General features: G+C 41.9%; 2 protein-coding genes across 5 annotated transcripts in view; both read right to left on the reverse strand.

Moving 5' to 3' along the window:
* Positions 1 to 243: 243 nt before the first annotated feature.
* Positions 244 to 3330, reverse strand: tmem88a (transmembrane protein 88 a). Of its 2 annotated transcripts, none has more exons than XM_033636872.2 (3): positions 2814 to 3330; positions 1249 to 1577; positions 244 to 782 (listed from the first exon to the last, which is right to left on the reverse strand). In XM_033636872.2, the coding sequence occupies exons 2-3, from the start codon at positions 1558 to 1560 to the stop codon at positions 495 to 497; spliced, it is 600 nt and encodes a 199-aa protein (XP_033492763.1). In that variant the 5' UTR covers positions 1561 to 1577; positions 2814 to 3330; the 3' UTR covers positions 244 to 494. The 2 variants fall into 2 exon arrangements, with proteins under 2 accessions (XP_033492763.1, XP_078028349.1); XM_078172223.1 differs by lacking the exon at positions 2814 to 3330 and adding an exon at positions 1691 to 1888.
* Positions 3331 to 7863: 4533 nt separating this feature from the next.
* kdm6bb (lysine (K)-specific demethylase 6B, b) overlaps positions 7864 to 24800 on the reverse strand; it is a 29125-nt gene continuing 12188 nt past the window's right edge. For 2 of the 3 annotated variants that reach the window (XM_033611439.2, XM_033611420.2), the window contains 13 exons: positions 22113 to 24709; positions 21868 to 21994; positions 20016 to 20121; positions 19014 to 19219; positions 17274 to 17440; positions 17116 to 17184; positions 16877 to 17025; positions 16667 to 16781; positions 16383 to 16570; positions 15116 to 15257; positions 14905 to 15031; positions 14637 to 14807; positions 7864 to 10997 (listed from right to left, as the gene is read on the reverse strand). In XM_033611439.2, coding sequence (XP_033467330.2) covers positions 10974 to 10997; positions 14637 to 14807; positions 14905 to 15031; positions 15116 to 15257; positions 16383 to 16570; positions 16667 to 16781; positions 16877 to 17025; positions 17116 to 17184; positions 17274 to 17440; positions 19014 to 19219; positions 20016 to 20121; positions 21868 to 21994; positions 22113 to 24709 — 4188 coding nt within the window. In that variant the 3' untranslated portion in view covers positions 7864 to 10973. Of the gene's footprint in view, positions 10998 to 14636; positions 14808 to 14904; positions 15032 to 15115; positions 15258 to 16382; positions 16571 to 16666; positions 16782 to 16876; positions 17026 to 17115; positions 17185 to 17273; positions 17452 to 19013; positions 19220 to 20015; positions 20122 to 21867; positions 21995 to 22112; positions 24710 to 24800 lie in introns of all 3 variants that reach the window. The other variant, XR_004500797.2, reaches the window with a different exon arrangement.

The raw sequence follows: 24800 nt of genomic DNA on the forward strand, positions 1-24800 counted from the left end.
CACCTATAGCATGTTTGCATCTAGCATGTATTGTCTTCAAAGCAGCTCCAAACTTTATAACTTATGACATCACATTTGAGTGATGATTGAGTGAGATTCTGGATTTGGGAGAGAGTTGTTCAAATATTTTTGGACTATCTAAGAGCATAGGACATGTTTGAGTTTTGAAAATGTGTAGTTCCCCTTTGAATAAAGTTCACAGTTTGTCCTGTTTCAGCTTGCAGATGTCAAACATAAAGCTCGGCAGGTTGAGTGACACTTTATTGTAAAAAGGTATAAAATACATTCAATATATTGAACTTGTATAAAAAAAAGCAATACTGACGTACAAACAATCACTATAAATGATGACATATGATGGCTTTTTACAATGGCTTTAGCAATAGAAATAGAAATAGAAATACAGTGGCAATTTGCATTAGAGCCAAACTCCAACAACCCAACTCTCATCAATAAACAGAGATACATATTACACCAAATACAATCCTCCTCTCCTACACCCACACGCTCCCCTTCCCCTCTCTCTCTCCACCTCCCTGCCCTCCACAACAGCCTCCTGAATCACCTCTCCGTTGGCGTGAAGCGGGCAGGTTCTTGTAGACGGCGCGGCTGTAAGGGATGAAACACATTCCCAGCTGGAGATGTCGGGCTAGGCGACAGAAGGCGGCGAGTGCCAGGACTAGCAGAGGGGTGAGCAGCAGGAAGCCCACGACCAGCAGAGCCACACAGCCGGCATCATCCAGTATGTCTGAGCAATACAGGGACGTTCCATGGGGCTGCACCTGGAGAACAGGAGGAGGGAATGGATCAGTAATAGCATGGATGCAAGGAGTTTGTTTAGAGGACATTCACACACACATGCACAGCAACCTCAAGTTCTTCAGTATGTTCCCATTGGAGAAATGACTTATTTAGTATATGCAAAGTCAGTATGCACGGCATATGCTGGATTTCTTTAGTGTGCTGTTAGGTTACAGTGCTGTCCCACAGCGCATTGCACAAAGGAACTTGAGCAGTTTAGTCACAGCTGCAAAAAATTAAAATTAAGCTCCAGGAAAATCCAGTAAGATTTTGGGAAACAGTATCAAATATCTGGAAAAACATTTTTGTTTCTCTGTGTGTAGTTTGATTGAAAACCACAGTTTGATTGACAGTCGATATCATTTCCTGTTACTACAAAAGATTTCTTGGAACCTCTCATACTTCTGTCAATCAGTCAAAAAAAAGATTTCAACAAGGGATTGTTACCGTGGAGTGGCAAAGGAAGCCGAATATGATCATGGCGAGAGCAGGGGTGAGGATGATGCCAAAAATGATGGTGGCCAGCCCACCGTTGATCAGTGCTATGATCATATTCTGTGCAGTGACCAGCACAGAGCATGCCCAGCAGTCTAGAGAGCCCCTTAACTCCAGTGGGGGTTCAGCAGCAGCTTCGCTGCCACCCATTGAGTATGGAGGCGGCACAACGACCCCTGACCCCGCTCTGGAGGGGGAGCCCAGCTCAGAGTGGCCCTGCTCGGACATTGTCTTCTCCAGCGTCCCATTCCGTGACAGACTCATCTTTCTTGTGGTCAGTGCTGCAAGAAAGAGAAATAGTTTCAGTCCAGTGATTCCATTAATGTACCTAGTGGTTTGAATGTAACCCTGCTGATAGAACTGAAAATCTGCTTAAACTGAATTTGTGTCTTACAATATTGAGATGAAGCTTATTTATCAGAGTGTGCCAAGTATTTTAAGTGTCTGTTGAAAAATGATATCAAACTGTTTTTTCTGTTGTGCTAAAATCTCTTCCATGTATGCCGTGAATTCTTCAGTAAATCCACTAAAATCATGGAAAGCCAAAGAATGTTAATCCATTAAGTAATGGGTTCCATAATGTGGTGAAAGGTGTGGAAAGTCAACACAGATAACTGCACAGCCCTAAGTGCGAGGAAATGGGCTCCACTGACCACACCTCCAAACTCAAGGATAACCACGGCCCAGAACAATGAGCTAGGAACAGCTGGAAAATTCTGAAAAACCCCACGGATCACTAATCAGCGTGTCAGAACAATATTATGACTTTAATTCTGAAAGAACAAATGCCATGTACAACTTTGCTTACACATTAATTGTAGATGGAGTGCAAGCTTTTATTTTCATGTCTCTTTTCACTTTTATTTTGTAAACTCAGTGATGAGAAAATGACAGGGACGAGTTCACCATTTCCCTCTGCGCTCAAGTGTGTTAGCAGCTACTATTATTATGCCAAGAATCATGTGAACACATGGGCTTACAAGCAATATTTTAGTTTTGTTCTGTCTGTCAGCATCATTTTAAATAAATTACAGTTCACCAAATTCGTACGCCCCTTCCGTCATCAGCTCATTTGTTTGTGATGCTGTGATGCAGCTTGTTTGATTGGACACATAGCAATAAAAATCTGAAAATTCAGACTTTTATAGCTTTTCCAACAATCCTGTAGCAGAGGAACCTTTTTTGATTTGCTTTCATTTTCAAGGGGTCCTGTTTGTGAGTGTTTGTAAAGTCTGTCTCCAGTCAATCATAGGGCAGCTCAAACACTTGCCTTTTGATGATGTCATCAATACAGCCTCCTTATTTTTAGATTGATCCACTTCAGAAATCAAACTAACTCTTCAGAACCATGGGAATCAAATTAGTGAAGAAACGTAATTAGATAGTTTCATTAGAATGATGCACTGCATTCATCCGATTAAACTGAGCCCCATGTTGGGATCAGGATTAACATTTTACTATTTTTTCCAGCGTGGTTTCATTAAAAAAGAAATAGTGATAGGGTTTTTTGTACTCACTGTGTGGTAAACCTCCTCCTGAAGCTTGACTGTGGCAGCAGATGATGGCACTGTGAAAGACCTGGAGAGCGGTGAGCGGTCAGAGACAAAGAGAATTTCAAGAATTTCCTCCTGATATATGTCTTTTCTGTTTGAAAATCCAGATCTTGAAAGCGGTATCCAAGTGGATTTTCTACTACCTAACTAAATCTAAAATCCTCTTGTATGTTGGACTATTTCCAAAAATATCATCAGATATTTAAGAACTTTTATAAATCCAAACTTCCTCCTCAGACCTCCTGTAGAGTGGGTCAGAAAAGAGCTGAACAGACTTGAGGCAAATTCTGCTTTCCCACTGGCTTCAGCGCTTCCTTCCCTGACATTCTGTTTCCTCACTCGACTCCAGTTTGAGATATGATTGAGTGGTTGTGAGTGTGTGCGAGTGTGTGTGAGTGCGTATCCTGTGTTGCCTCTGATGCAAATGCCCAGAAAGCAGGCTGGGCTGTGTTAAAGGCTGCTGTTAGTGTCTGGGCAGGGGAGCAGCTGAGGGTTTCTGTGATAACCCCTCGATTCAGGGGGAGGGAGGAAGAGTGTTTATTTGGATAGATTAGAGGAGTCAGGGTATGCTGCCCAATACACAACACTTTACACCCGCACTGAACACTCTCTCTACTCCACTGTCAAATACTGATAAGGTGGGTTTCAAAACTCGAAACAACAGAACTGCTTTTATATTGACTTTCATGCTGAATAAAAACTCATAAACTACCAGTAAATCATTGTTGTGTCTTTAGTTGGACTGTTACATAAGATGTAGGCCATACTATACTGTGCTGAGGTTGTGAGCACTGAGACATTATTATGTTGTATGTAGCAGATATGATACAACTTTATGTGTCTTTACATTTCAATAATGCTGTGATTAACAAAATTAATAAAAGCCACTTTGTTAGGGTTAGGAAGAGATCATGGTTTGGCTTAAAATACTTGGTTTTCCTGGCACTATTCTGGCAGGAAATGCAGTGATGTCCCAGGAAAAAATAATCCAACTTCATGGCACTAACCTGGCTGGTAATGCAACGATGTCTTATTAAAAGACAAGCACTTTTTGTGGTGCTATCCTGTCAGGAAACGCAGCAGAATCTCAATAAAAAACAAGCACTTTTGCACTTCAGGCTGGAAATGCAGGTACGTCTCAGGAAAAACCAGTATCCTATTATGTGACAGCACTTTTCATGGCACTATTCAGGCTGGGAACGCACAGATGTCCTTTATTAGCACTATCCCGACAGTAAACACAGAAATGTCTCAGTAAAAACAATTGCTTTTCATGGCACTATTCAGGCTGGAAATGCAGCCATTAAAAACTATTACCCTATTACATTACGCAACCATGTCTTGCTAAAAAAACAATCTCTTTTTGTGGTGCCTACCTGTCAGGAAATGCAGCTTTGTCCTGATGCCCTCCTGGCAAGAAATGCAGTGATGTAGTGGTAAAAAAACAATAGCTTTTGTGGCACTATCCTGGCTGAAGACACAGCAGTGTCTCAGTAAAATAAACAACTGCTTTTTGTGGCACTAGCCTAGAAGGAATCACAGCGATGCCTCAGTAAAAAGAACTGCCTTTCATGGGGTCACTGAAAAGCACCCTTTTCTTTTGTTTGTTGGCCTTGAACAGTGGTCTGAAGGGGTCTGCAACCTGACAGGTGTCTCGCCTAGGTGACACGTCATCCACCGTCCCCTCCACCTATTGATGGCAAAATCAGCCATGTCACTTTAGAAATGTTGATGTGAAACATAGATACATAATGAAATATATCTCTGGTTTGCTGCAATGTACAATGTCAACATTTCCTTCTGCTGACTGGGCTGAGACAGCACTTTTAGACTACTCCAAAAGCACAGAGCTCTGAAACAAAAAGGTGAGGGCCAAGGCAGAGTTTCTCTAGATTGTCTCAGAGGCTGGAATGACAGAAGATTGGCCCTTGACCTTTTTGACAAAAAACAGAGCTTGGCTCTCAGAAAACACAAGGAAATGAGGAAGGGGGTGGGGTAGAGGGGGGTGGGCACTGACTAATTTGGTGGAGAAAAGAGGCTGCCATGGGACTGATAAGAAACCAGAGGGGCTCAGTTCAAAGGGTGAAATTGGTATTTTGATATGAAGTCTCATTTTTTCTCATCATTTTGTTTATTTCTTCACAGGGGTAGGGTAGGGGGTACTCCCTGGAGAGAATAAGGGCATTTTACCAGCTACGAGGAAAAATGAACAAAGAGTCTGTGAATGTACTGGCTAAAAAAATGCAGGAACACTGGGTGGTTTTGTCATTAACAATGCCACAGAGTGTACTGTTTATATGCGTATGTCAAAGTCTGGGGGGGTTGGTAGAGGAAGAGCACTCTTCCTGTCCTTGGAACCGGGATATCCGCCTCTGTGTCCACGTTCCATGACATGTCCCTGCATCTGCAGTTTTAGTAATCTTGTGTCCTTTAACCCTGGAGACTGTAGAAACAAAATGGCAAAAATAGCAACCAGAAAGAAAAACCTCTATTATGCTCATAGAAAGGAATCAAGACAGTCTGATTCCATGTGTGGCCCTGACTATTGTTGCTATCTGTTGTTTTAAAATGGTAAAAAATACATGTCATGTGTCATGTTATTTTAGTTTATACCCTGATTTATATCATTGACAGTATATTAGCTGTCTGTACAGCTTGTTCATATAATCTAGGCCACACTTCTACCAAAAAAAAGGAAAAAGAAAAACAGAGATTTCATGAGTTTGATAATATCATTATTTACATAACTTTCTGTTACTTGGATTACTATATTTCCAAACTAAATGGAGAGGCTGTAGCTTTGACAAAATTATATCAGTGAAATTTTGGAGGGAAAAATAAATTAATTTTGCTCTTTCCTCCCTCAAAATCAACTGTGGAGCTTTAAACAAACTGGTCCAGTGGAACCACCCAGTGGCCATCAGCTGCAAACTAGGACTGAAGGGCAGCTGCAACATATCAGTGTTTGAACTATGAGAGCAAGGAGCCACGAACCGTCAGCTCACTATGACTCACCCAGTACGCCTACGCATGTATTTGCACTGTTAGATTTATATGACAATAATAAGATTAAAAGGACAGTTCCTCCCCAAATCAGAGCTTTCTTATCAGTCTTGATTGTTTTGGTGTGAGTTATCAAGTGTCAGAGATATTGGACGTAGAGATGTCTGCCCTCTCTCCAGTATAATGGAACTAGAAGGCACTACATAGCTTTATGTGCTAAAAGCGCCCCCCAAAAAATACATATGAAAATTTAAACAGCAATGTCTCTTCCCAGAAATCATGACCTGGTTACACAAGACAATCAGACCTGTTGTGAGCAGTTTCATGTAGGAACTATTTTTTTTCTACACCCACCAATTGTATCACCGCGCAGAGGGAAGCATGCATTCATTGCTAGCTCACCTTGTACCTCTGAGCTAGCTAACGTTAGATCTTAGCCAAGGATGCCACTCATGCTGTCATGAGCACGAGCCTCTCATCCATGATCAGTGGTGTAGTTGGCAGTGTTTGTGGAAACCCACTTTATTACACAGAGCTTGTGCACAATACAGGTGTAAAGTATGCAAGGCTCGCTGTTGTATGGTGACACACTTTTCAGTATGCCGACTACAACAAGACTAATTGTCTACAGCCATGCTAGCAGCTCTGTGAGGCTGTACTTAGGCACAGGAGCCTAGTGCTATGAGCTAAATGCTAACGTACTAATGCTAAGCAGGTGCATTAACCATGATCACCATTTTAGTTTAGTGTGTAAGCATGTTAACGATAGCAAATTAGCAAGGTACAGCTGAGGCTGATGGTAAAAGACTGCTGCAGGGATGACCTTTTTTTTTTTGTAGGCCAACGAGGAAGTTAGCGTTTCACTTGTTCCCTCATTAAAAAGCCTGTCAGGTTTTCCCACTGAATACTATCTTTGTTGGGCAGGATAATCTTCTTTAATTAACACCACTTTTATGATTTTGAAGTTTAAATGTAATCCCCAGAGGTAAAATGCTAATGTTAGGCTATAAACAAAGTACACCACGGTTACATGACATAACGTCGCCACCACAACAAGGCTGTCAAGTTGTGTTCAGGGTACGTACTGTGGTCTCATTAAGCCATTTGTTAGCAACTGCCATTTTAAAGACACCGAAAGGCTTCAAAATTCACAAGCAGGGTATTTACTGTCGTAGAGCAAAACATGAAAATCTAAAGCTTGTGTTAACCACAGACCTTATTTCAGGCATCTCCCCAAAAGCCCATTCAAAAAAACTCATTGTCTTCGAAATGAGAAAAGCAGGAATACAAAAATGCAAACTCATATCTGGGTTTTTAGGCCTCATTGCTGCAGCACTTGCCACTCAATTTTAAAATTGAAATTCTGACCAGATGATGGTGCTACATTTAAAGTCAGTGAAAGAGAAAGGTTAGGGGATTACCAAAGTCAAAGGATTCATTCTCTGGGATCTATGGATATTCGGGCCAAATTTAATGGCAATCCATCCTATAGTTGTTGAGATGTTTAAGTTTTGGCCAGTCCCCAGCTGGCCAAAACGCCATGCTGCTAGCATAGCTGAAATAAGGGCCTTATAAGGGCCACATAATAAACCTATGTCTTCATAAATCTGCCTCTCTGCAAGATAGATGACTCAAATAATGGTTTTATATTTAAACTGAGTTAATCATAACAGTATCAAACCTGATTTAACCTGGAAGACACTGCCTATCAAGTACTTAGTTGGAACTGAATACAGCTTTCTTAGAAAACATGTAAAATTGTACTGAATCATGCAGTAGCCTAAAGGTTTTTCCAGTGATACAGTGAAAAGAAAGACATTTTTCTCGCATTCCATTCTTCGTTCTCAAGAGCTGATAACAGCTACAACTCGTATCCGTTCTATCACTTTGGACATACAGAGAGAACATGCCTGAATACCTGCAATAGGACTGAATCAATCAAACTCTAAACACCAGAAGGCAACTAATGAGACTGCAGAGAGGAAACCAAAGGCTAAGACTCGTTGTTGAATAATTTATCAAAACATTTTATTTTCTCGAACAACAATACAATATATCACAGAAAAATCACAGAGGGATTTAAGACAGGTCTGGCTCAGGTTTTCTTCTATGTGAGTTCTTTTTGAAAACAATAAGTGCAGCATAAATCAAACAAGTCAAGAGTAAAAAGAGCATCATTACTTCCTTCAAATAATACCAATAATGAGGACAAGACACACACACAAAAAAACCGAAACCTCGACGTCATTAAAAGTCACATCCCTAAAAGTCTCTGCAAAAGTGTCAAGAATTACAACTACTGCTAATGCTCATCATAAAACCACTAATGCCTCACAAGATTATGAATTTCATACAATGGAAAAAACGTTTTTAAAAGATCCTGTAAGATCTGTTAGATACAGTACAAAGACATCATTCCATTTCTGTTACCAGCAAACTGTGTTGAAATGGTTCTAAGCACCAACTGGTTGGTTTGAGTTGTATCACTGACATACTGTATGTTCATACATCATTATATGCTGTTTAATGAGGGGGCACTGAGGCAAGGAGGGGTCTAGCACCATGAAAATTAAACTGCCCCCTGATTGCACTTCCCCTATCCACATATTATGACCAAACTACATTTTTAAAATACCTTGTAGCCCCTTATCAAGTGAAGTACCCTTTGATATGCAATAAATATATAAGAAAACAACCATGTACAGTATAAATAATGTCACAATTTACAATTTTCCATTTTCTCTGTAATCCAAAAAACAGAAACTGACAACAAAAAGAGGTATAAAAGTGGGAAGAAGTTCCCATTGCAGTAATTTAAACTAGAGTGAAACAGGATATTTTTTAGGGTGTATTATAATACAGCAACAACGAAAACAAATGACTGAGGTGGACAAATCTGACCATATACAAATTAGATTTTTGATTGAGAACAAAACTACGCAACTGTCCTAGTAAACCTGAAAACAGATACATTATGTACAGTAAATGGTGTGCACAGAGGGTGGGGCTGAAAGTGGATAGTCGTCATTTGTGGAAAGTTTAATTATTTGATTATACAGCGGTAATGCTGAACCTCTATTCAAATGATAGAGGATAGGCCCAACCAACTCACTGCATGTGAATACAGTCCGCTGCAGTAAGTGATAATCAAATGTTACGTAGGAAGTAAAGTTTTAACATATGAAGCCAAAGGTCGTGTAGCCTTAGCGAAATGAGACCCTTTATTGTGAAGGACTGTCTAAATGTTGGGAAAATAAAAATAAAAACTTCTCTTGTCATGACTCAATTCATGTGCTCTTTAGCAAGGTAAATTAGAAATACAGTATATTAAACCCCTCTTGCAGTGCATGGTGCCTCATCAGCAGTGGCGTCCCCAGAATTTTTTTCTACGGGTGGCCATATGGGGCCATTGAAAATCTTGAGGTGGCAAACCAAAACCAAAATCCAAAATTGAATTTCAGGTATTCAGGTATGTTATGCTGTTGAAGTATATACTCAATTTGAAAACAATGTCAAAGTCAGTGTTGGGCAGTAATAATATTACTTTTTCCAGTACCCAATAACCCATTTTCATTTAGATCTGAAGTTGACAGTTCAAGGGACCCATTTCAAAAATGGCCATGCCAGTTGTTCCTTGGCCAAAATCTAGCCTAAATCTCGAGCATTATTTACCCTTCTTCTCGACAAACTATGCTGACATGGTTGGTATCAATGGATGCCTTAGGTTGTCTAGTTTCACAAGATACCATTACTGTCACACTAGCATAAAAATCAGAGTGCCTCAGACAGTAATGTCGGCCTCCCATTGTATTTGCCAGTGGAGGCCAAAGCCCCCCCCACTCCCCCCCTTGGGGGCGCCACTGCTCATCAGGATGGATGTTTGGGGCAAAATGAAAACACTGAGGTGCCATTCAGTCTGATTATCTATTTGGCCTCATTGGCTTTTGCATTAAAAGATTATGATTGTGTGTCTCTTTGGACATATTACGTTTTACAGACTGTAATTGGCACCTCATTAACAATAACATTAAATGGTAACTTCGGCCCCTCTGTACCCCGTCTACGCACACCACTGTGTATTTCTATAAATTCATTCACAATTTACAGTTATTTATTTTCTCTGTCATCTAGAAACAAGAACATAGCAACAAAAGAGGTATAAAACTGGGATTGTTCTCCCATTCCAAAAATAAAAACGACATTATGTCTGTTTTCCGTGCGTATCATAGAAACCACACTGACGACTATTTAGCTGGACTTGTGAAAAAACAAAAAAATCTAATTATTCATCTACATAGTTGATTTCCAACAAAGAATGAAACCATATTAGTCCTCTAGTAAACCCGTATTTTAGAGAAACTGATAAAAGTTTTTGATTTGTTTTTTAATACATACATAAATCCTTATTTGTGTGTTTAATCCTCTAATTACCTCTCCTCTAAATACAGTTTGCAAGGCCAATGTGGTGTACTTCTAGGCTGGTAAAACTTTCTTTAAGTATCGAACGAGAATAAATTAGATTGGAATAGCACCTCAGAGAGTATACAGACAGGAATTACAAATGTCAGAGTTTACCTGAATACCAAAAAAAAAAAAAAACAGGAACCAATACGATGCCAAATGTGACAATCAGCTACTTCTCCTGTGAAGCGATTCCCCTGCTGGTACAACAGAATCACAGCAAATTCATGGACATATAGAATAACTAGATTGGTGTAAAAAAGTTCTACTGAATTTGCATAAAAGTACCTGAATTTACACACAGAACCGGCTACTTGACGCTTTTGAATCACAGCAGTGTCCGTTGAACATATAACCTGATTTTCAGTGCTAGCAGTGCTCACATTTTTTTTTGTACATGTCTGAAATGCTTTTCGTGTGAAGTACCAGTCTAGTCATTCTATTTCAAAACACACGTCCAATCAGCAGCTGGTATGGGGAAGACAGTGAGCTATAGTTGGATTGGCTGAGTATCCATACCTTATTGTGTGATGTAAACAATACTGAGTAAACGTGATTGGCTGATTCAGAGAGTGTTTGCAGGAATAGATTGCCTTGAAGACAACATTTGTGCTGCCATTAGAGTTTTGGTTATGGCTGAAAGACACCAGGGACGAGTCCTCACTTTGAAAAGGGTGATGGAGCCTAGAGGGGAGGAAAAAGAGGAAGAGACAGAGTTCAGTTGGCATCTTGGAAAACTGTGTGTGTCTGCAGGTGAAACAATTTAAACACCACATCTACAAATATCTAATATATACAAAATACCAGAAGTGGGACCAAGTCATGGTTTGGCAAGTCACAAGTCAAGACTGACAAGCCCCAAGTCAAGAAAGGTAAGGTCTGAGTCAAAGCCCAAGTCAAGAAAGGCAAGCCCGGAGGTAAGTCCAAGTCAAGACTGACAAGTCCCATGTGAAGTCTCAAATCAAGAGCGACAAGTTCCAAGTCAAGTCCCAAGTCAAGAAAAGAAAAGTCCCGAGTCAAGGCCCAAGTCAAGACTGACAAGTCCTGAGTCAAGTCCCAAGTTAAGACTGACATATCCCAAGTCTTAAACTTTGAGTTTCAAGTCCCAAACAAGTCCTGACACACTCTTTACCAAATGTAACGGCATTTTGACATAAGAGTAATAAAGTTAGCTATGCATTTGTTTGCTATGTTAATATTAGCCTTGACTAAACGTTCTTTGTGAAACTTACAATTTGGAACAAAGTTGGAAGCTGTTGCATCTGTCATTTTTGATCCACAGGTCTTACATACTGCAAATTGTTTTTGTTTTTGTTTTTGTTTTTTTTCTAATCACGGTATGGTTTTTGTATTTGTACATTTTCTTTGTTATAAGTTTTTTTAACTGGTACTCAGTAACTTATCATTGGTTCTCTCCTACAACTTGACTGGATGCTGTTGGATTGGTTCAAACAAGGTAGATCATCTGGGGAACTATGTGTCGACTCATTGGGAATTAATTGCATCAATGTTTGTTGATTTAGGAAATGAAGAGAAATAAAATAATTTGTGGCACACTTTTTAAAGAACATACTTTTAAATCTTTGGGGGAAGGTATCAAGTATTTGCATGTCAAAAGGCTCCAGCACAAGTGAACACCACCTAAAAATCATATTTTTCCACATACTATTCTATACACTACAACAGATAGCGTTATAATGGATGATAAAAACTGATAATGTCACATATAAAAGATGTTGCTGCAGCTATCGGGTAAGGAAGCACACTAGTGGTTTTGCATGTTCCAGCATGTTAACTACACATGAACTGAAGGGGTAAAGTGGGATGAAAATCTGCTTGAGATGTGCTCCACCACAGCAAACATTTAGTTTAGATTTAATACTGCTTCGTGAAAGTTAGGTTATGGTTGTCTGAAAATGCAGCTGTGAGCAGAGGCTCAGGCCGACTTGTGTATTGTTAAAGGACGAAATGTAGTGTCTTGAATTGAAATCGTTGCTGTTTGGAAACACACTCTCAAATCTTAGATCTCATAAAAGGATAGTTCACTTTTTTTCAAGTCTGCCGTAAAAAAAGACTCTCATGCCTCTTCTATATATACACTGAGACAGTCTGCTGTTATCAGTACTGGCGGAAAAGTAATCCCTTCCTATTGAGATTCTAATGTAAGTGGTGTCAGCACAAAAAAACAGTCTGAATTAACACCAAGAATGAATTCCATACTGAAAAGACTGTAACTTTGGAACACAAGCACTTGATTTGTTTACCTGAGATCGCTGAAGCTTTATGGTAGCTTCAGCTGACCTTTAGGATTCATTTGGGTACTATAGATTTTGTCCCCCGTCACTTCCATTAGAATTAGATCTCTTCTCCACCACTATAGACAGGAGGCATTATTACACTGCCCAAAACTGTTTCAATCTGCTTTAAGGTAGACTTAAAACATGTCAACCTATCCTTAACAAAACTTATCTAAAAGCACAATAACTTTAAATGAAAAACAATCCCTGCTTGCAGCTGAACAAAGTCATAATAATGTCAGGGGGGACACAACAAATTAACATATGGGTATTCACTGTAGTGGATCTCCAATTGCAAGCAAACTTCAAGACCCTTAAAGCTGATTTTCTTTTTTTTATACTGACATGACTTGAACCAATGGGTTACTTGGCAGAGGAAGTCAAATGTTATGGCTCAGTTTGGAAAAAGTCAACAGCAATATAAAGTACAAACAAATTCTAGATAGTGGAGTAAAACATGCAAAATCACTGTTCTTTAACTCATCTGAGTTTTTGGCATATCTGGTTTTTCATTGTGCTTGCAGCCCTTCACCTTTACACTGTAGAAAAGCAACAATATATGTATAAGGTAATATATAATCCTGTTTGTACCAAGAAGCCCCTACTGTAGTATGCACTTTTAGGTGATGCTCAAGGTGGTGCAGTTAAACACACGTTGAGCGTCGCCTCACTCCCTGCCTCTGAAACTACTTTGCCGTGAAGAGAGTAGATGGATCTACTGTAGCAGCTCAAACTCAGCCAGTGCTAACCCGCTAAGGGGCCATACACATGGCATGTTTTTTGCGCCCTCAAATTCAATATTTTCAATGTAGATGCGTGGCAGGTATGCCTAAATGCCAGCTGTAAGTGCTTTGCATCTGCTCTTATAAACAGCACCTGGAAAACTTTCAGGTAAACAGGCGATGATACAGTGCTTGTTAAGGTTGCTTGGCAACCTCAGACACAACCTGCTGCCATGCTCTTGAAAGCTGGAACAAAAAAGGCACAGGAGTAGCACCCAGCGCCTGACCTCGCATTTCCCAGGCAGTTAAATGGCCCCTAAACCAGTTCCACGATCACAGTGCAGTGCAGGGTCTAACCTGTGTAACAGCAGCAACAGAAAGTTTGCTGATCTGGCAGGGAGTCAGGGTTTGTACTGGCTGAATTCAAGTTGCTCCAGAGCAAGTTTCTGCTCTTCTCCTAGCTAAGTAGTTTTACAGGAGGAAGTGAGGGGGAGGGACTATGGGGTGCAGTACGGTCTGTCTCTGAAAAATATGACAGCTTGGAAAATAGCAATATGAAGCACTGAATTTGACAAATTTGAATTTCTGCATTTTTATGGGTCCCACTGCTTTTCTTGCCAAGTCAGGACCTATGAAGCCACTCCCCCCCAAAAAGAGTCCACAGCTCCACATACAGGGGTATTGCAACATTGGAGAAAAGCCAACAGAGGGCCCTGGGCTGTGTGCAAGAAATCCACCAACTTCCTGCCCTCCCTCTGGTTCTGTGGAGGAGCTGAGCACAGCATGGGTCAGTGGGGATTGCTGGAGGCTTCTTAGGGGCTGTATGATAGAGCCAGGCGGAGGGGAGACTAGCCAGGGCCCTTGGAACATGTTGGAGGCAAGTTCAGGGGTGTGTGGACAATGGAGGACAGCTGAGAGCAGGCACTTGGCTGCGGGCAAAGAACCCTGAGACCTCCTGCCCTGTGTCGGGTTCTCTAACATGTCCTGTAGGCCCTGGCTCTCCTTTTACCTGCTATTACTGCCTCTCCAGCCCTGGTTAAAGCCTCTAGCTCGCCCCACTGCTCCAGGCTGTGCTCTGCTCGTCCACCAGAGAACCAAGAGATCTTTCTCAGCTGTCAGGTGGTGCCATTAAGTAAGTCAGATGAGAACGGTAGCACTCAATATGGGCGGTTTCAAATGTTTGACTCCACCCACGTTGAGTGGAATTGCACACTGCAGTGAAGGGCACTTGTGTGTGCCTGGTCTAGCCTCAGACCCTTTCTCAAAAGTACTGTTGGTTTACAAGATTAGAAAGTGAGACTGACCAGTGTGAAGGTGTCGTACGTTCTCATCAGCTCCTCCATCCGATACTGTTCCAGCACCACTACTCCAACCAGTGTTGGGTTCTTAGCTCGGGCACAGTCCTCACAGTGCACCACGTAGCACTTCTTACTGCTGTTCTCACTGGTCACAAACAGCAGGTCAAACACCTCCACCTGCACACACACAGTGTTCACATGTCTGTAAGTTATCACCACTTACACATATTTTTCTGTATGGACAGACAGCGAGGCCAGGGGAAGAGGGACTCACGTCACACTCGTTGCAGTAATAGGCTGGCTCGTCCTTCACACGACTCTGGTAACAGATCTTCTTCCCTGCAGCCACCAGCTGGTCTCTCAGAATCTGGATGTGCTTGATGGACTGCATCAGGCAGTGTCTGAAGGAGACAGAGGAAGAGTTAGTGAAAGATGTAAACAAACACACACAAACACATGGGGACACGCATGAAGAGACATCTCACTTGATCATCTTGTAGGTATCCTGGTCAGTGATCTTGATGGTGCGAGCCACATTCCAGGAAACATGGATCATGGGAACTATTGACTTAACTTTCTTCACCTCGTTCCACTCATAGCGCTCCAGGGCGAGTTGATATTGGTACGCTGGGTGAGAAAAAAACACAAACAGTGGTGAACCTGAGAGCAGGCAAATTAAACAGCGTGTTTAAGTTGTAATTTGACACAAAGAACAACACCTGACTGGGGATACTTTGCTGATTTTAAACCAGCTTTGTGTCATAACAATGGTGGTATAATGTGTAAATGAGCTATGTTAATTTAAACTTCCCTTCATCTTCCCGGTGCCCAGATCTCACTGCTCATTTGTGTCCTTTGGCACATTTTCGCTGGCTCTAGCTAGGGCTGTTGCTCGAACTACAAATTGTACTTCTGCATTTTTGTATGCCCGCCACCACAGACCCAAGGATTATGAGAGAGAATAAAGAGAGCATAACCCCTCTCTCTCGATTTGCTTTCTCTCTTAAACTGAGATCAAACAGTAAAACTAGGCAGTGCTGGTCAAATATAAACCAAGATTCTGTTACTGCATTACCTAAACTGTCTTCAGAAACATATTTTAGTTCACTGTTTGAAAAAATGTATCCACTGATTAACAGACATCTCTTGTGCAATGTGATTAGGCATATGGGGAAAAAGTCTTTTGGGGCCCAATGGCATCACGTGATGGACCTGGAAGTTTTAGTTACAATGTTAAGCCACTATGTCAAATTGGCTTCAAAGTCTGGCGCACTTCCTGGAGACCCAAGTGAACTACCAGACCATTTATTAGAGGAGGGTCTGGATGCTTGCTAACTACTCACTTCACTACACAACACAGTCACGTTACTACAAGACAGCCCTCCAGACATCTTTACCTAACCCTAACCATAGTGTGTCTGCAGCCACATCTAGAACTACTTGGTACCATCCCGCCGCCACAGTGTCATTGGATGGGCAACGCGTATTAAATCACCCACCAGTGGGAGCGTTTTTGGTCCATTGCGGCACAGTACATTCTGATAGTTGTAGGTTTTCTACCTCTTGAGTAAAAGCAAATGCCACAGCCTTTATCCTCTGTTTTCTCTTGTTATATAGCCCCAATTTCAAAAGTGTTTGTGCCTTTTTACTGCATAGACAGCCAGTTTTATGAAAGGACCATCTTTCCAGCAGTGAAATACTTCTTTAAGCTTTGAGCTATTTTCTCATTTTTTGGTCCTCGTAATAACTTACAGTTGAGTGGTCCTACATTCCAGGCGATGTTGTTGCACCAGCCCACCGCCTGGACCCAGTGCACAGTCCCCGCATTAATCCACACCAGATCTCCCGGCCTCTGAATGAAGCGGTACACAGGAATGTTGGAGCTGTACAGATCTTCCAGGACCGGCCACCAGGACCCTGTAAGGTAGTCAACTCCATGCCTGGGGGAGACAATTTGCAGCAATGCAGTTTAGGATGCACAGATATTGTGGCTGATTGCTACATCTGTTTTTAAATCTAACAGCCTCTTCACTCACTTCTCACAAAAGGTGTTGATAGCCCCCCAGTAGTGCTCATGGACAGCGAACCACTCACAGTCACCAGGCCCGATATTGATGTTGACTGAGCAGAAATTGTTGTTCTCTTGATGACCTGATGAAAGGTGCAGACAGTCAGTTTAGTCTTTAACTTGAAACATCAATCAGAGATTTACTTGTGCTTAATTGTGTTGTCAGACAAACACTGACCTGGCGTGCGGCTGCCTGGCACCTTCATGTAGAGCTGGACGGTGTTCATGCCCAGGATGGTGTGACCGACGTGACTAAGCATGTTGTTGCTGGATTCCACTCGCATGAAAGCTGGCAGCTTCAGCAGCTCTTGCAGCTGGGGCTTCCACCTTGTAAAAACACACAGCAGGTAATGTGATACAACAAGAACCCTCAGTGAGCTCAGTTTAATTGGGCAGAATTTGACCACACAATCTCACCTTTTAGGGTCGGAGAGATCAATATTGGTCCCAAATTTAATGATCTTCCCGCATGATTTCTGCTCTGAGCTGTGGAAAATGAACAAAGTCTGAGTTAAGTATTGTTAACACAGCAACAGTGAATTCTTCATACAAACAGATGCAAGTTTTGTGCTAACCTGTTGGCATGAAAAGGTTGGCCTTTGCTGAAGTTGGTAGCAGGATTGGCTTTAATCGAGGCAGGACTGCCTTTACCGGATAATGCCAGAGCAGCTTTTGTGGCGGCTGATGTGTCTGAAGACTTGGGGTGCTCTCCTTCCTCTTCATTCTCGCTCTCCTTCTCCTCCTGCAACACATCTACATGAGCTCAGCTGACAGGTTGGCCAACAGTTTGAATACATACACTGGTCACTGTCAAGTTTAACCTTGGACAAAGATTATGTGAAATATATTACTATTTACCTGCAGCATGTGTGCACTTCATTAGTTCATACACTTAACAGCTAACCAACAAAGACATTACTTTGGCAGTTTAAATACAAAGACAAGAGTGCTTCCTTTGCTATTCTATGGAAACAGTTTGAAATGAGCAGAACTGTGGTGCAAAGGGCTGAACTAACTGTGAGACTATATGTGTCAATTATAGTAACTGTACTGTGTGTGCTTTTCTCTATTGCTGCAACTACTGGACAGAATTGATTGCCATTTTCTGAAAATGGTTCCCAGTGACAACCTGGCAACTGTTCTCTCAATCCCCGTACTGTATGTTGTGCTCTTTAATATAACAGTTAGTCCCGACTGAGCATTCTGAGTGGACAGGAGGCGTTCCATGAGTGCTGATATACAATATAACAGCACTGGGACCTTTAGCTATGCATGTAACACTCTGCTTCACAGGAGTTCTGAGACATTAATTATGTTAATTAGCTGACATTAAGGGTTTTAATTTTACACTGCAAAATGAAGTATATTACCGCAAATAACATTTGAGTTAAATAACGAATGGTCAGAGGGATGGAAAGACGCCTGAATAATGAGAATAGTGCCCAGGGCTCAGTCTTGTGTTTTTCAGGTGGTTAAAGATGCAGCAAGTGTATGAACTGGTTGCTAAATAAATGAAGACACACACATATAGCCTACATGATACAGAGTAGCTGATCTGTGGTAAAGTGTAGACACATACAAAATAGTAAGCTAGTGTGCAAGAGTGTTTTGTGTGTTCCTTGGCAACAGTCCAGTCCCGGTCCAGTTGCCGCACTATTTGTGTTGGCAGAGCCAAATAAATAATCAGATAAACAAACAAATCATAACCTGTTGCTGCTTTTTACTGCTGATAAATGGTAGCTTGAAGACAGCTCGTAACAGCTTGTAGAGCATTAAAAAAAAGTATAAAAGCAGTATCACACTCAAGGTCATGCTGTTGTACTAAATATCAGCATGGCTTTGATTATCTTCATCCGACCAAATCATAGCCGTCCTCAGACAGAAATAATGACAAAATATTTGACAAAGTTAAATGCTAAAAAACAATATGAGAGGCCGTCAAGGTGGATTTGACAAACATGGAGATATTAAATGGGAGCATATTAAAGACTCCAGTAGGTGATGTTACATTGCTGGTGCAATGGCGGATCAATTTGTACCTAGTATAGTAGAAAATTCTGAGTACGAAAAAATTGTGGAGTGACACAAATCTCTCGTACTTCTCTTTTACTTGCCACTTAAGAACAAATCTGTTCGTATGTGTGGTTCTTGAATGGTGAAGGCCCAGTTTTTGATTCAATTTTAAAGATAGTTGCAAGATAGTAGTTGCAATACAGGCTGATGTAAGTCAATTAATATTGCCTTTAATCATATCCATATCCACTAAACAATAAACCATCTGTTTACACGTGTTTGCCATGAGGGAAAATGTCTACCTGTAGACTCTCCTGGAAGCTGGAGGCCTGGTACTGGGCGTATTTGGCAATGGTGGTGTGTGAGCGGCTGCTCTCGCAGGGCCATGTCTGTGCCGAACCACTGGGATCCCAGTTCTCATCAGCGGGCTGCTGAACCTGAGTCCTCACTTCCACTGCATGCTCTGCATTGGCTTCCACCAGGGATTTGGTGGAAAACAGGCCAAGGTCTCACATTGGGAAATGAAAGCAGAAAGAAGAGATAATTATTACATGAATACAAATTTAAAAACACTTGTTAATTCTTTTAATTTTTGGATTATTTTTTATTTTAGGTTTCTCAAGGCATTGGGATTTTTAAACCCCTTCAAATAGTTGTAATTCCACTTATGTTGCGTTAGTTAATTTACTTTCTGACTCTAAACTTTACTTACTTCATACAACTAAGGAGATGTAGGTATAGAAATTTGTGTACCTATACCGAACGATTGTAAAACATACACTGAAATATGCAAAAACATTCAAAGCAACGATATTCGATAGTACAGTACCTAGTACAGCTGACCAGTGGCCCAGCCATCATGTCATGGTTGAGCATACCTGGTCTGCATTCATGTATGGATTATAAGACACAAGTGTGACTATGAGGATGTGGCACTGTATTTACAGATTGTTCTCACAAAGACTGTGAAAAATGAAGCATCTATACAAGGTGGAGAAAGAGCAGGAGAGCCTATTATAGAAATGACTCCAAATTTCTCATGTCTAAAATCCCAAGTGTAAAATATCTATTCCGTGTAAAATAAACCCCACAGTGCCCCCTTCCCTATCAGTGTTTTCTCTTTCTCTGCTTCTTGCATGACAATTTTCACGAAACAATGAACAAAAGGCCCTAATTAATGGCAATGTGTTACTAATGACCAAAAACTCATTCAGTGTGAATGGAATCTGATCAGCTCTGTTGGGCTCAATACAGTAACTGGAGTGGGGTCAATTAGCTGTAATAAGTGTGATGTGTAAAGTTACTCAGACGAAGGGAGCCAGCAAGGCCTCTGATGACAGTAACTGCATTTTTGGGATCAGTGCAGAACTGAAGTAGAACTGGAGAGAAGGCGTCCCTCTTGCTTTCCAACTGCAGAGGGAATGCAGAATCACATAACGTATGAGCAATGGAATACATTTGTGCTGAAAACAAATAGTAAATACTGACAGTAGGTAGGTAACGTGTACAGTAGATCTCTTGAAATAAGGTATGAACAGGCAGCTCTCTCTGCTGCCATCGGGAAAACAATCTAAAAAGAAATTTGAGAGATTTCAAATAATGCACTGAATGTACTGTAATGGCTGTTCTCAGGCAGAATGGTGCCTTGAGCTAAATGTTAAATGCTAACGTCAGCATGCTAACATGCTCACAATGACAATGCTGACGTTATATGTTTTATAATGTTCACCATCTTCAGACCTTGTTGTGAGCACTTTCATATAGGAACTAGTTTCTGTCCACTGAACTACAACCGCTAACCACATCAGCACTCAGAAGGAAACATGCATCTACTGTTAGCTCCACTGAGCTAGCTAATATTACAGCTCAGTCGAGGAGGACGCCATTATTGTTTACATCTCTGTCATGAGCACGAGCCTTACGTCAATGAGTAGATGCACGCTTCCTTCTGTGTGGCAGTATGGCTGATGGTTGTACTTCAGTGGAAATAAAATAGCTCCAAAATGAAACTGCTCAATACAGTCTGTGGATTATTCTGAGTAACTGGGTCAGAAAGAGACATTGCTATTGAGTTTTTCAATTTTTTTTTTATTTTTTTTTGGTGCTTTAAGCCCCACAAGCTGAGTGCCATCCAGTTACATTATATTTGAGAGAAGTCAGACATCTCTACGGTCGGAATCTCAAACACCCTACAACTCACACCAAAACAGTTAAGAGTTTAAGAGTGATAAACAGCACTACAGGTACGAGGAAAATATGTATTTTTGATTTGGGGGTCAACTGTCCCTTTAAATGTTGCATGTGTTAGTCTGTATGTGTGTATTAGTGTGAAGCAGGGTGTGATGAATGCAAAAATGTGCACTTTTATGACTCCTTTTATGGCACTTATAAGTACAGCTGAGGCTGACAGGAATGCCATGTGTCAAGTTTTGCGAGCTTTTAGTCATAAAAGGTTCAGCTAATTAAACGTGTTGCAGCAGATGAAAAGTCAAATGATCACCGAGGTCCTTACAATTCATCTTGAGGGGAACATGAATGTCTGTACAAAATTTTCTGCCAATTTATCAGACAGACATTGAGATATTTCAATTTGGAGCAGTGTGATGGATGACCTACAGGTTGATGTTTCTATCCCTAGAACCATGGCAATAGCCAAGACAATCACCAGAGTAAATGTTTGCATTGTAAGTTTCTGCAGACCACAAATATGCTACATTTGTACGTTGCTATGTAGAGGACATGTTAAAACTTTACGTTTTATTTATATTTCAACAATATTGTGGTTAACTCATGATTTGGAAAAGATTCTGTCTTGGCTTAAAATACTCGCTTTTGGTGGCATAATGTCGGCAGCAGACGCAGTCTTGAACACTGGTCTGTAGATGACATGCCTCCACCCTCCCCTCCAACTCCAGATGACCAAGTGAGCAGCTCATATATTCCAACATTTTAGAAACGTTGATGTGATACAAATGAAATGTACAGCAATGTACAAATTTAATGGATCTGTGGATTGCAGAAACGTACAATGCCAGCATTTTCTTCTGGGCCTGGTTTGCCCCAGCGTGGCTAAAAACATAGTTTAAGGATTCAGTACCTGATGATATTTCTCAGTGGGCTGGATCATATTGACTATTCTAATTTGTGCGGACTCACGTAGATGCTTGGCGTAGGAGGGTTAAGCCTCTCTCGAGGAATTGGGATCTCTGTGGCAATGTTCGGTTTAACAGAGAAGGCAGGCAGCAGGAACGACTCCTTGAATTTCCCCTTCACCCTCGTCCCCCTGGAAAAGATGACAGAGCAATAAAAGATAAAACTCATGAAGAGGAACAATTTAGATGGAGAACCAAAACAGTTTAATGACACGCCCAGACTAGCAGTATCGTTGTCAGAGCACTCACTTGCAAGATCTGACCACTTGAGCGCCTGTGTTGTCGATACTGATCTTGGATAGAGGGATTCTTTGCTCCTCCACCTCTGATATGTTGAATGTTTGTCTTCCAGCACTCTCCACTTTAATCAAAAGGATCTTCAGTTCCTTAGACAAGCCCATGGACAATGCTTTCAGTTTCAGCGGATCAACTGGGGGTGATGAGCAGGGAGGCTTACTTGCTGGTGTAGACACACATAACTTGGATGTATTGATTGTTACAGTGGGCGCTGAGCTTGAGGTCTTGGAATTTGTGTTTGCGGCTGCTGAGGATATCTTATGTTCTAATTCACTGACATCTTCCTTCTTCTCCATTGTTATCTTTACCTCAGCATTCCCTAGATCCGCAGTTTCTTTAAGGATGTGTTTGCCACGTGGGGTTTGATTTCCCTGAGGAATCTGGCCCTTCGTACTATCGTTGAAAGGTTTGGGTGACTTCCTGGAGATGACGTGCACTGAGGATGAAACATCCCTTTCTTCCAAATCCCCTTTGTTTTTAGAACAGATGACACTGCCTTTTTCTGCCCTTATCTTAATTTTGATCTCTCCCTCTCTCCCTCCATCCTTAGCCTTTTGTTTTCTCTTTCTGTCTGTCTGTATGCTTGCTGTCTCTTCACTGTGTCCTCTCTCCTCCTTGGTAGAGACAGTAATGAGGCTGGTGAAAGTGGCTGTATGTGTTGCGGTCACTCTCAGCTTTGCACTCAGTGACCCATCCAAAAATGGTGATTCTGTCCTCTCAGGAAGAATCTCCATATTCTTACCCACTGGGTTCTCTTTCATGTCGTTCTCAACTTCGTCAGGCTTCTCCTGTGCCAGGGTGTCTGTGACAGGCTCCTTCAGATGAGTTGGACTGGGGGATGTCAAAAGTGTGTCTGAGGTAGTGTGAGGTGATGACTGATTACTGGGTTTGGAGGATGCTGCAGGGTCTGATTTGGGAGAGAAATCCTGATGCTCATGAATTTCTGGCCCCAATTCAAGAGAAGAAGAGTACTTTACTCCTCTGGTGGTGCCAGCAGGAGGCCCCCCAAATGGACCGCCTCGACATGTGATCCTTTGGCCCCCAAGAAAGGTGGCAAGGCTCTTGAAGACGTCGTCCAAACCGGTTTTATGGTGGCGAAGCTCTCGGAGAGGAGAGCCAGTTTTTCCATTGCTTTCCAACTCTTCTTCCTTTTCTTCCTCCATAACTTGTTCTGTTGCAAGAGGCAGATTGCAGAGTTCAGATGCACCATTGTGTGAATAATCAGCCAGTGCGCCTTCACAAGGCTCCTTTTTCATATCATCAATGCTCTCGCTGTCGACAGGAGGAGGAGAAAAGCACTGGGTGGGGCTCGGCTGGAGGACAGGTCTACTTATCACTCCTTTTTCTAGCTCCTCTTCATCTTCTCCCACAGATGATACTGGAGAGCCCTGCCAGCTGAGAACAGGAGGAGTATTTGCAAGGTTGTCTCCCATTTCTCTCAAATTTCCCATCACAGCCACAGGCTGTAGATCTGGGGCATTGAGAATCCCTCCCTGCCCGCCTTCTTTGCTATAGATGGGCTGCTGTAAGCTAATAGAACATGCTCTACTGAGAGGGGCTAAGGCTTTAAATAAAACAGAGGGGAGTGTGTCATTGGGCTTGGCTTTTGGATGATCATCTGATTGGGATGACACGATGGTGGGCCTTCTGCTGGTCTGGTGAGGGCTGGTGTTACTGGCAAGAGACTGTACTAGCTCTTCCCTGACGGGAAGTCTGGAAGGACTGCTGTTCTTCTTGGGCATTTTGTGATTTTCAGATTTCGAGGATGGCTGCAGTGACGAGCAGCCGGGACGAGGAGTGTTTGTGGATGGCCTGTGTGTCCTCTCCACTCGTTCGCCCCTGTCTCTGTGCTTGTGTTTGTGTGGTGACTGGTCTTGATTCTCTGCAAATAGAGTTGTACTCATTCTGGCTTCTCCTGGAGAGTTCAAAGTAGGGATGGAAGTAAATGGTTCATTTTCAGTTACTCTTTTTTTCAAACCTAACTTCCTTTCCCTCTTTGCTGCTTTATCCCTCTTCTTTTTCTTCTCGGCCAACTTTTTTTCCTCTTTTTTCTTCCGCCTCTTTCTCTCATCACCCTTTCTGTTTGCCTTCTGAACTTCTCCCTTTCTCTCTCTCTCCTTTTTCACCACCTTATCAGTTTTTTTGTGTTCCTCCATTTCCTTCTCAGGCTTGTTTACTCTTGACCTGCTGTGGGGAGACTGTCGTGAGCAGAGGGGCTGTGAGATCTTTCTATATTTGATATCCGAAAACCTTGATTTTGAACCAGCGTGAGATGTGAGAGACGAAGGCCTTGGGGTGTGATTAGGGCTTCCCTGGAGTTTCTGCTGTCCACTGAGGCCAGGGCTGCACTGATGAATGATTGATGGATCTTTTCTGCCACTGGCTGCTGTGTATGAAGAGGGACTGGAAGGAGCACGTGGACTGCTGGCAGTAGAACCTCCATCTTTAGGACTGCAGAGGAGGGACGAGTAGGGAGGAGAGTCTGCACCAGATGACTTGGAGTGGGCTTGATCTCTTGAAGTGTCCCTTTGATGAGTGCGCTGAGGTTCCTGCAGAGTTAGCATTACAACTGTTTAGACTTTTGCTCAGGGATAGGACGCTCAATTACATGTACTGTTACACTAACATTGATAAAAATAA

Source organism: Epinephelus lanceolatus, chromosome 11, assembly GCF_041903045.1.
Source record: "Epinephelus lanceolatus isolate andai-2023 chromosome 11, ASM4190304v1, whole genome shotgun sequence".
In the NCBI taxonomy this organism is placed as follows: domain Eukaryota; kingdom Metazoa; phylum Chordata; class Actinopteri; order Perciformes; family Serranidae; genus Epinephelus; species Epinephelus lanceolatus.